The sequence below is a fragment of the Oncorhynchus mykiss genome, chromosome 18 (genome assembly GCF_013265735.2).
Source record: "Oncorhynchus mykiss isolate Arlee chromosome 18, USDA_OmykA_1.1, whole genome shotgun sequence".
Classification (NCBI taxonomy): Eukaryota; Metazoa; Chordata; class Actinopteri; order Salmoniformes; family Salmonidae; genus Oncorhynchus; species Oncorhynchus mykiss.
Genome location: NC_048582.1, coordinates 39,345,125 through 39,357,416, shown reverse-complemented (window position 1 = coordinate 39,357,416; position 12,292 = coordinate 39,345,125). Strand labels below are relative to the sequence as shown.

General features: G+C 44.6%; 1 protein-coding gene across 4 annotated transcripts in view; it reads right to left on the bottom strand.

Moving 5' to 3' along the window:
* Nucleotides 1-292: 292 nt before the first annotated feature.
* The window catches only part of LOC110496201 (gamma-enolase), a 30,288-nt gene continuing 18,288 nt past the window's right edge, over nt 293-12,292 (bottom strand). For all 4 annotated transcript variants that reach the window (XM_021571960.2, XM_021571964.2, XM_021571962.2 and 1 more), the window contains 4 exons: nt 11,132-11,333; nt 5,367-5,475; nt 5,159-5,217; nt 293-950 (listed from right to left, as the gene is read on the bottom strand). In XM_021571960.2, coding sequence (XP_021427635.2) covers nt 881-950; nt 5,159-5,217; nt 5,367-5,475; nt 11,132-11,333 — 440 coding nt within the window. In that variant the 3' untranslated portion in view covers nt 293-880. The remainder of the gene's footprint in view (nt 951-5,158; nt 5,218-5,366; nt 5,476-11,131; nt 11,334-12,292) is intronic.

Here is a 12,292-nt window from a genome sequence, read left to right as displayed (position 1 = left end):
TCTGTTCTGTATTTACATGGGAATGTTGTGTGTGTATGGGATAGTGGGAGCATACTGTGGCATCCAGCAACGTAAATTGGGAACTACACGTGCAGCACACAGATGTGCATTGGTTGTAGAACCAGAAAAGGTTTTAACATCAGTAATTTACATTTGTGTGTAGGTAATTATGTAGGAAGAGATTGCCCCCAAATGCTGATCTGTTATTTTTGTATAACAAAAGCGGGGGCGGTTGTAAGCCGATCGTAGATTTGTTAAACACTTTGATATTAATACAATAAAAGAGTCAGTGTGGTTGAAACTGAAAATTAACATTTTATTTCACATATGTCCTTTCGTGACAGGCGTTCTGTCTTTCAACACAGCAATTCTGTTGCCAGGGTAACCAAAGGAAAGTAGGCAAAGAGGAAACGGGGACAAGCATGGAGGAACAGGCCAATTCCTGCAAACATAGCAACACCAGGAGAGCCTTTTGAAGTAACCAAGAAACAAAAATGAGGGATGACTGCAGAGCCAGGAAAGGAAAGTGGAGAAGAGGAAGGAGGGAGAGCGCAGTTTTGTGTCGTCATGGGTGAATGAGAGCAAACAACTTGCAAAATACAACGTGTGTTCTTTTTATTCTCAGTCAGCCGGTAGTTAGTGTGTCCTTGTCAGCCATCAGTCGGAGTGTTGCTTTTTTTTGTATACAGTGTTGTGTTTCCTTTTCTCTTTGAAGCTCATACCTGTCTTTCTTAGGTGCCCTTCAGGCTTCATATCTACACTTGTGTGTCTCTATGTGCACGTTTGTGTGTGTCGGTCGGTCTCTTTATATCTTGATCTGTCTTTGTGTCTCAAAGTAACTGTGCATCTGGTTGGCGGCGATGTGTCTGTCTGTCTGGTCTCACAGGGCAGTGGGGTTTCTGAAGTTATAGCCTGCAAAGCGAGCTTGATCCCCCAACTCCTCCTCAATCCTAAAGAGACCAACAAGGAGGGAAAAGAAAAAACAGGTAAATGCATGTGAACAGAATTTGAATCTGACATCCATTTGCTCAAGGTAAAAGCCCGGGCAATCCTAGATCCTAGATCTGTGGTTAGGTTAGGGGGTGACTTCTACCTGCAGCTATAAACCCAGTGATCAGGGAGTTATAGTAGCTGTTAATGCTGCTGTGGGTGGGCAATCAGATCCTAGATCTGTGGTTACATACACCTCCACCCGCAACTATTAACCCAGTGATCATCATGGGTTATGGGAGCTGTTATTAGGGGGTCATGCAATCTGATTCTAGATCTGTAACTCCTAACTGGAACCATTAACCCAGTGGTCAGGGTGTTATGGTGCTGTGATTGGGTAAGAGGCCCTCCCTCCCCTGTCCTGCTAAGAGCCCAATGGGATTACACTGAGCGGATCCCAGGTGCTCTCCGTACTCTGACTGGCTCTCACACATGGGGTGACATCGGCGTGTCGTTAGCATGCGCGTCACAGCAATTAGCTTGGCGACGCTTGTTTAGAATGGGATATGTGGGAATATGCTCTTGGCTACGCTCTGGGCTAGGGTCTTATACACTGCTCAAAAAAATAAAGGGAACACTTAAACAACACAATGTAACTCCAAGTCAATCACACTTCTGTAAAATCAAACTGTCCACTTAGGAAGCAACACTGATTGACAATAAATTTCACATGCTGTTGTGCAAATGGAATAGACAACAGGTGGAAATTATAGGCATTTAGCAAGACACCCCAATAAAGGAGTGGTTCTGCAGGTGGGGACCACAGACCACTTCTCAGTTCCTATGCTTCCTGGCTGATGTTTTGGTCACTTTTAATGCTGGCGGTGCTTTCACTCTAGTGGTAGCCAGAGCCCTGCAAAATTACCTCCAGCAGGCCACAAATGTGTCTGCTCAAACGGTCAGAAACAGACTCCATGAGGGTGGTATGAGGGCCCGACATCCACAGGTGGGGGTTGTGCTTACAGCCCAACACTGTGCAGGACGTTTGGCATTTGCCAGGGAACACCAAGATTGGCAAATTCGCCACTGGCGCCCGGTGCTCTTCACAGATGAAAGCAGGTTCACACTGAGCACATGTGACAGACGTGACAGTCTGGAGACGCCGTGGAGAACGTTCGGCTGCCTGCAACATCCTCCAGCATGACCGGTTTGGCGGTGGGTCAGTCATGGTGTGGGGTGGCATTTCTTTGGGGGGCCGCACAGCCCTCCATGTGCTCGCCAGAGGTAGCTTGACTGCCATTAGGCACCGAGATGAGATCCTCAGACCCCTTGTGAGACCATATGCTGGTGTGGTTGGCCCTGGGTTCCTCCTAATGCGAGACAATGCTAGACCTCATGTGGCTGGAGTGTGTCAGCAGTTCCTGCAAGAGAAAGGCATTGATGCTATGGACTGGCCCGCCCGTTCCCCAGACCTGAATCCAATTGAGCACATCTGGGACATCATGTCTCGCTCCATCCACCAACGCCACGTTGCACCACAGACTGTGCGCCACCTCATGAGACCTCTGAGACCATCCGCCACCTCATCAGGAGCATGCCCAGGCGTTGTAGGGAGGTCATACAGGAACGTGGAGGCCACACACACTACTGAGCCTCATTTTGACTTGTTTTAAGGACATTACATAAAAGTTGGATAAGCCTGTAGTGTGGTTCACCACTTTAATTTTGAGTGTGACTCCAAATCCAGACCTCCGTGGGTTGATAAATTTGATTTCCATTGATCATTTTTGTGTGATTTTGTTGTCAGCACATTCAACTATGTAAAGAAAAAAGTATTTAACAATAATATTTCATTCATTCAGATCTAGGATGTGTAATTTTAGTGTTCCCTTTATTTTTTGGAGCAGTGTATGTAGATACAGGACTAGATTCAGTTTACTGTAACTGAGTACTAACCTTGAACCATTGCGGGTGGAAGGTGAAACTGATCTTAGATCAGTGTCTAGGGGCAACGTTGTCCTACTCCTATTCTTCCTTTTAAGGATTGTTGACCAGGAGCTTGTTGGTCTCTACATAGTACAGCTATAGTACATGTTCATGCATGCTTGTGTAGCATGTGGGGATGTGTGAAACCTACTCCTCAGTCTGAACTGTCCTGCTTGCGCCGCCTTAGCAATCCGTTAAGACGCTGGAGGGAGGACGGTCACGTGTGTTTGTGATGCAGAGGTCCCGAGTTCGTGCCATGTATGGGCCGAATCGGGAGGAAGTGGTACTCGCGAAGCAAGCAGCGTGACGTCCTTTACACTTACAGTTGAAGTCGGAAGTTTACATACACTTAGGTTGGAGTCCTTAAAACTAGTTTCTCAACCACTCCACAAATTTCTTGTTAACAAACTATAGTTTTGGCAAGTCGGTTAGGACATCTACTTTGTGTATGACACAAGTCATTTTTCCAACAATTGTTTACAGACAGATTATTTCACTTCACTGTATCACAATTCCAGTAGTTCAGAAGTTTACATACACTAAGTTGACTGTGCCTTTAAACAGCTTGGAAAATTCCAGAAAATGATGTCATGGCTTTAGAAGCTTCTGATAGGCTAATTGACATCATTTGAGTCAATTGGAGGTGTACCTGTGGATGTAGTTCAAGGTCTACCTTCAAACTCAGTGCCTCTTTGCTTGACATCATAGGAAAATCAAAAGAAATCAGCCAAGACCTCAAAATAATTGTAGACCTCCACACATCTGGTTCATCCTTGGGAGCAATTTCCAAACGCCTGAAGGTACCAGGTTCATCTGTACAAACAATAGTACGCAAATATAAACACCATGGGACCAAGCAGGCCATCATACTGCTCAGGAAGGAGATGCGTTCTGTCTCCTAGAGATGAACGTACTTTGGTGCAGAAAATGCAAATCAATCCCAGAACAACAGCAAAAGATCTTGTGAAGATGCTGGAGGAAACAGGTACAAAAGTATCTATATCCACAGTAAAAACAAGTCCTATATCGACATAACCTGAAAGTCCGCTCAGCAAGGAAGAAGCCACTGCTTCAAAACCGCCATAAAAAAGCCAGACTATGGTTTGCAACTGCACATGGGGACAAAGATCGTACTTTTTGGAGAAATTTCCTCTGGTCTGATGAAACAAAAATAGAATGGTTTGCCCATAATGACCATCGTTATATTTGGAGGAAAAAGGGGGCGGCTTGCAAGGCGAAGAACATCATCCCAACCGTGAAGCACAGGGGTGACAGCATCATGTTGTGGGGTGCTTTGCTGCAGGAGGGACTGGGGCACTTCACAAAATAGATGGCATCATGAGGCAGGAAACTATGTGGATATATTGAATTAACATCTCAAGATCCCATTCTATGGTTTATACTAGTTTTTCATGTTGTTCGTCTGTCATTTTTGTAATGACTTGGTGCTACCTATCTTGGCCAGGACGCTCTTGAAAAAGAGATTTGAAATCTCAATTAGCCCTTCCTGGTTAAATAAAAAATTTAAATTGCTTGGTCGCAAATGGGTCTTCCAAATGGACAATGACCCCAAGCATACTTCCAAAGTTGTGGCAAAATGGCTTAAGGACAACAAAGTCAAGGTATTGGAGTGGCCATCACAAAGCCCTGACCTCAATCCCATAGACAATTTATGGGCAGAACTTAAAAAGCGTGTGCGAGCAAGGAGGCCTACAAACCTGACTCAGTTACACCAGCTCTGTCATGAGGAATGGGACAAAATTCACCCAATTTGTGAGAAGCTTGTGGAAAGCTACCCGAAACGTTTGACCCAAGTTAAAAAATGTAAAAGCAATGCTACTAAATACTAATTGTATATGTAAAACCTCTTACCCACTGGGAATGTGATGAAATAAATAAAATATTAAATGAATCATTCTCTCTACTATTATTCTGACATTTCACATTCTTAAAATAAAGCGGTGATCCTAACTGACCTAAGACAGGGAATTTTTACTAGGATTAAATGTCAGGAATTGTGAAAAACCGAGTTCAAATGTATTTGGCTAAGGTGTATGTAAACTTCAGACTTCAACTGTACATGCAATAATACACATATTATCATTCCTTTCCGTTGCAGTATTTATTATGGAAAGATGATGATTTATGGTTTTGAGGTGCAGTATGCTTTCACAAGAAGCAATAGAAGCCACTGAGTACAATTCGGAGGGATAGCTAAAGAGGATCATGTTTGACCACTGACCTCATGAGCTGGTTGTACTTGGCCAGCCTTTCAGATCTACATGGGGCTCCTGTCTTAATCTGAGAGAGAGAGACATAATTAGAACAGATTTAGTGAAAGCAATACAATGTTGTGGTCAGATTTGTATAATGGTTGGGGTCTTCTGTATGGGATGCTCCGCATGTCTTTTTGAGTGAGCGAGTGAGTGAGCGAGTGAGTGAGTGTGTACCTGTCCAGTGCAGAGCCCCACCACCAGGTCAGCGATGAAAGTGTCCTCTGTCTCTCCTGAACGGTGACTGACCATCACCCCCCAGCCATTGGCCTGGGCTAGCTTACACCTGAGTGAGAGAGAGAGTGAGAGTGAGAGTGAGAGTGAGAGAGAGAGAGAGAGAGAGAGAGAGAGAGAGAGAGTGGAATAAGCATGAGGGTACTAAAAGGAGATTAAAGTAAATGTATGGTTGATGGCTATATTAATACATTTTAATTGAACGACTTTGAATGACTGTTGGCTGTACTTACGGCCAAGATTGATGACAACAGTTATAGATGATGGATAGCTGTAAAATGTCAATGATTGATGACTATGAGTGTTGTAACATTTGACAAGTATATACAGTGGGGCAAAAAAGTATTTAGTCAGCCACCAATTGTGCAAGTTCTCCCACTTAAAAAGATGAGAGGCCTGTAATTTTAATCATAGGTACACTTGAACTATGACAGACAGAATTAGAATAAAAATCCAGAAAATCACATTGTAGGATTTTTAATTAATTTATTTGCAAATTATGGTGGAAAATAAGTATTTGGTCAATAACAAAAGTTTATCTCAATACTTTGTTATTTACCCTTTGTTGGCAATGACAGAGGTCAAACATTTTCTGTAAGTCTTCACAAGGTTTTCACACACTGTTGCTGGTATTTTGGCCCATTCCTCCATGCAGATCTCCTCTAGAGGAGTGATGTTTTGGGGCTGTTGCTGGGCAACACAGACTTTCAACTCCCTCCAAAGATTTTCTATGGGGTTGAGATCTGGAGACTGGCTAGGCCACTCCAGGACCTTGAAATGCTTCTTACGAAGCCACTCCTTCAAATCAAATCAAATTTTATTTGTCACATACACATGGTTAGCAGATGTTAATGCGAGTGTAGCGAAATGCTTGTGCTTCTAGTTCCGACAATGCAGTAATAATCAACAAGTAATCTAGCTAACAATTCCAAAACTACTACCTTATAGACAAGTGTAAGGGGATAAAGAATATGTACATAAAGATATATGAATGAGTGATGGTACAGAGCGGCATAGGCAAGATACAGTAGATGGTATTGAGTGCAGTATATACATATGAGATGAGTATCAGGTTCCATCAGGTTTTCTTCCAGAATGGTCCTGTATTTGGCTCCATCCATCTTCCCATCAATTTTAACCATCTTCCCTGTCCCTGCTGAAGAAAAGCAGGCCCAAACCATGATGCTGCCCCCACCATGTTTGACAGTGGGGATGGTGTGTTCAGCTGTGTTGCTTTTACGCCAAACATAACGTTTTGCATTGTTGCCAAAAAGTTCAATTTTGGTTTCATCTGACCAGAGCACCTTCTTCCACATGTTTGGTGTGTCTCCCAGGTGGCTTGTGGCAAACTTTAAACGACACTTTTTATGGATATCTTTAAGAAATGGCTTTCTTCTTGCCACTCTTCCATAAAGGCCAGATTTGTGCAATATACGACTGATTGTTGTCCTATGGACAGAGTCTCCCACCTCAGCTGTAGATCTCTGAGTGATCATGGGCCTCTTGGCTGCATCTCTGATCAGTCTTCTCCTTGTATGAGCTGAAAGTTTAGAGGGACGGCCAGGTCTTGGTAGATTTGCAGTGGTCTGATACTCCTTCCATTTCAATATTATGCTCCTTGGGATGTTTAAAGCTTGGGAAAACTTTTTGTATCCAAATCCGGCTTTAAACTTCCTCACAACAGTATCTCGGACCTGCCTGGTGTGTTCCTTGTTCTTCATGATGCTCTCTGCGCTTTTAACGGACCTCTGAGACTATCACAGTGCAGGTGCATTTATACGGAGACTTGATTACACACAGGTGGATTGTATTTATCATCATTAGTCATTTAGGTCAACATTGGATCATTCAGAGATCCTCACTGAACTTCTGGAGAGAGTTTGCTGCACTGAAAGTAAAGGGGCTGAATAATTTTGCACGCCCAATTTTTCAGTTTTTGATTTGTTAAAAAAGTTTGAAATATCCAATAAATGTCATTCCACTTCATGATTGTGTCCCACTTGTTGTTGATTCTTCACAAAAAAATACAGTTTTATATCTTTATGTTTGAAGTCTGAAATGTGGCAAAAGGTCGCAAAGTTCAAGGGGGCCGAATACTTTCGCAAGGCACTGTACATAAAGATGCAGTAGATGATATAGAGTACAGTATATACATATACATATGAGATGAATAATGTAGGGTATGTAAACATTATATTAGGTAGCATTGTTTAAAGTGGCTAGTGATATATTTTACATAATTTCCCATCAATTCCCATTATTAAAGTGGCTGGAGTTGAGTCAGTGTGTTGGCAGCAGCCACTCAATGTTAGTGGTGGCTGTTTAACAGTCTGATGGCCTTGAGATAGAAGCTGTTTTTCAGTCTCTCGGTCCCAGCTTTTATGCACCTGTACTGACCTCGCCTTCTGGATGATAGCGGGGTGAACAGGCAGTGGCTCGGGTGGTTGTTGTCCTTGATGATCTTTATGGCCTTCCTGTGACATCGTGTGGTGTAGGTGTCCTGGAGGGCAGGTAGTTTGCCCCCGGTGATGCGTTGTGCAGACCTCACTACTCTCTGGAGAGCCTTACGGTTGTGGGCGGAGCAGTTGCCGTACCAGGCGGTGATACAGCCCGACAGGATGCTCTCGATTGTGCATCTGTAGAAGTTTGTGAGTGCTTTTGGTGACAAGCCAAATTTCTTCAGCCTCCTGAGGTTGAAGAGGCGCTGCTGCGCCTTCTTCACGATGCTGTCTGTGTGTGTGGACCAATTCAGTTTGTGATGTGTACGCCGAGGAACTTAAAACTTACTACCCTCTCCACTACTGTTCCATCGATGTGGATAGGGGGGTGTTCCCTCTACTGTTTCCTGAGGTCCACAATCATCTCCTTAGTTTTGTTGACGTTGAGTGTGAGGTTATTTTCCTGACACCACACTCCGAGGGCCCTCACCCTGTAGGCCGTCTCGTCGTTGTTGGTAATCAAGCCTACCACTGTTGTGTCGTCCGCAAACTTGATGATTGAGTTGGAGGCGTGCGTGGCCACGCAGTCGTGGGTGAACAGGGAGTACAGGAGAGGGCTCAGAACGCACCCTTGTGGGGCCCCAGTGTTGAGGATCAGCGGGGTGGAAATGTTGTTGCCTACCCTCACCACCTGGGGGCGGCCCGTCAAGAAGTCCAGTACCCAGTTGCACAGGGCGGGGTCGAGACCCAGGGTCTCGAGCTTGATGACGAGCTTGGAGGGCACTATGGTGTTAAATGCCGAGCTGTAGTCGATGAACAGCATTCTCACATAGGTATTCCTCTTGTCCAGATGGGTTAGGGCAGTGTGCAGTGTGGTTGAGATTGCATCGTCTGTGGACCTATTTGGGCGGTAAGCAAATTGGAGTGGGTCTAGGGTGTCAGGTAGGGTGGAGGTGATATGGTCCTTGACTAGTCTCTCAAAGCACTTCATGATGACGGAAGTGAGTGCTACGGGGCGGCAGTCATTTAGCTCTGTTACCTTAGCTTTCTTGGGAACAGGAACAATGGTGGCCCTCTTGAAGCATGTGGGAACAACAGACTAGGGATTGATTGAATATGTCCGTAAACACACCAGCCAGCTGGTCTGCGCATGCTCTGAGGGCGCGGCTGGGGATGCCGTCTGGGCCTGCAGCCTTGCGAGGGTTGACACGTTTAAATGTCGGCTGCAGTGAAGGAGAGTCCGCATGTTTTAGTTGCGGGCCGTGTCAGTGGCACTGTATTGTCCTCAAAGCGGGCAAAAAAGTTATTTAGTCTGCCTGGGAGCAAGACCAATCGTGGTCCGTGACGGGCCGGTTTTCTTTTTGTAATCCGTGATTGACTGTAGACCCTGCCACATACCTCTTGTGTCTGAGCCGTTGAATTGAGATTCTACTTTGTCTCTATACTGACGCTTAGCTTGTTTGATTGCCTTGCGGAGGGAATAGTTACACTGTTTGTTTTCGGTCCTGTTTCCGGTCACCTTGCCCTGATTAAAAGCAGTGGTTCGGCTTTCTGTTTCACCCGAATGCTGCCATCAATCCACGGTTTCTGGTTTGGGAATGTTTTAATCATTGCTATGGGAACGACATCTTCAACGCACGTTCTAATGAACTCGCTCACCGAATCAGCGTATTCGTCAATGTTGTTGTCTGACGCAATACGAAACATATCCCAGTCCACGTGATGGAAGCAGTCTTGGAGTGTGGAGTCAGATTGGTCGGACCAGCGTTGAACAGACCTCAGCGCGGGAGCTTCTTGTTTTAGTTTCTGTCTGTAGGCAGGGATCAACAAAATGGACTCGTGGTCAGCTTTTCCGAAAGGAGGGCGGGGCAGGGCCTTATATGCGTCGCAGAAGTTAGAATAGCAGTGATCCAAAGTTTTGGATCGTTGCCCGGGCGGTGTGTTTGGGATCATTGTCATGCTGAAAGACCCAGCCACGTTTCATCTTCAATGCCCTTGCTGATGGTAGGCTTTGATCCCAGCACTCTGCAGGTCATTCACTAGGTCCCCCCGTGTGGTTCTGGGATTTTTGCTCACAGTTCTTGTGATCATTTTGACCCCACGGGGTGAGATCTTGCGTGGAGCCCCAAATCGAGGGAGATTATCAGTGGTCTTGTATGTCTTCCATTTCCTAATAATTGCTCCCACAGTTGATTTCTTCAAACCAAGCTGCTTACCTATTGCAGATTCAGTCTTCCCAGCCTGGTGCAGGTCTACAATTTTGTTTCTGGTGTCCTTTGACAGCTCTTTGGTCTTGGCCATAGTGGAGTTTGGAGTGTGAGTGTTTGAGGTTGTGGACAGGTGTCTTTTATACTGATAACAAGTTCAAACAGGTGCCATTAATACAGGTAACGAGTGGAGGACAGAGGAGCCCCTTAAAGAAGAAGTTACAGGTCTGTGAGAACCAGAAATCTTGCTTGTTTGTAGGTGATCAAATACTTATTTTCCACCATAATTTGCAAATAAATTCATTAAAAATCCTACAATGTGATTTTCTGGATTTTTTTTCCTCATTTTGTCTGTCATAGTTGAAGTGTACATATGATGAAAATTACAGGCCTCTCTCATCTTTTTAAGTGGGAGAACTTGCACAATTGGTGGCTGACTAAATACTTTTTTGCCCCACTGTAGATGGAAGTAAAGTGTTAGCTATATTCAATATGGCTGATTGATGATTATACGAATGTAAAAATAAAGCTAATTATTTTCTTAATTCAATTATCTTTTATTTAAGTAGGTAACTGCCATTGAGATTGGCATCTCTTTTTCAACGACTCCCAACCTGGCCAAGAGACAGACTTGATGACTGACGGCTACATAAATGTGCCTGACTGACGTCACACTTTACTTGAACCCTACCTACGTCATAAGGGCTACATAACCTTGTTATAGATCATCGTAGTGTTTCTCCTATATATTACCAGGTAATCTCTTTTTCAAGGACAACTTAGCCTGGCCTAGTGACTGAGATTGACAGATTGGCTTGATGATTGACATCTAGGGTAGCCTAGTGGTTAGAGCGTTGGACTAGTAACCGGAAGGTTGTGAGTTCAAACCCCCGAGCTGACAAGGTACAAATCTGTCGTTCTGCCCCTGAACAGGCAGTTAACCCACTGTTCCCAGGCCGTCATTGAAAATAAGAATTTGTTCTTAACTGACTTGCCTGGTTAAATAAAGGTAAAATAAAAAAAAAGTGATTTATTGACCGGTCATGTGATGTGGGTCACTTACGCCTGGATGGCTTCAGTGACAGAGCCGATCTGGTTGACTTTGAGCAGTAGGCAGTTGCAGGCCCTCTTCTCGGCAGCCTTCTCTATCCTCTTGGGATTGGTCACCGTCAGGTCGTCCCCGACAACCTGGATGCCCACGGAAGCCGTGAGGCGGGACCAGGCGGCCCAGTCATCCTGATCAAACGGGTCCTCGATGGACACCACTACAAAGAGGACAAGGGGAGAAGGGTTTAGTGGAGTGCACACTCAGTTAGGACGTGTACTCAGTCGTGGTTTGGAACGGTTTTTCTATAGGAAGCAAAGTCGTAGACAGCCATAGTGTTGTAAGAGGAAATGTGTCGTGGGATCTTTCAACGTGAAGGTAGATATGACCTTGAACTTCTCCTTTGAATGTAAATGTAGGATCAGCCTGTTGCCTCTATAATTTTTATTTTAAAAAAAATCCCATAAATAGTGGGTATATTGTAGCAGGTACAATATACCCACTATTTATGGGAAAAAAATTTAAATAAAAATTATATAGCCCACACTGGTGAGTGTAGGCTATACGCAGGTATAAACCATACACCCAACCCCTTTTTCTCTCCAATTTCGTAGTATCCAATTATTAGTAGTTATTAGTAGTTACTATCTTGTCTCATCGCTACAACTCCCGTACGGGCTCGGGAGAGACGAAGGTCGAAAGTCATGCGTCCTCCGAAACACAAACCAACCAAGCCGCACTGCTTCTTAACACAGCGCGCATCCAACCCGGAAGCCAGCCGTACCAATGTGTCAGAGGAAACACTGTGCACCTGGCGACCTTGGTTAGCGTGCACTGCACCCGGTCCGCCACAGGAGTCGCTGGTGCGCGATGAGACAAGGATATCCCTACCGGCCAAACCCTTCCTAACCCGGACGACGCTAGGCCAATTGTGCGTCGCCCCACGGACCTCCCAGTCGCGTCCGGCTGTGACAGAGTTGCCTCTATAATTGAATTGAATTGAATGGATTTGAATTGAAACAAATTAATTGAATCAGTCGAGGGACCCGATTTACTTTTTTTTTGTGGTATCCCTGTCTTAAATTATGCACTCTGTGTATTTTTTAGTATCTCAAATAAAATGAATCAATAAATCAAATTCATGTCAGATTGAATTAGGAATCCAATAGGTGTCAAGTG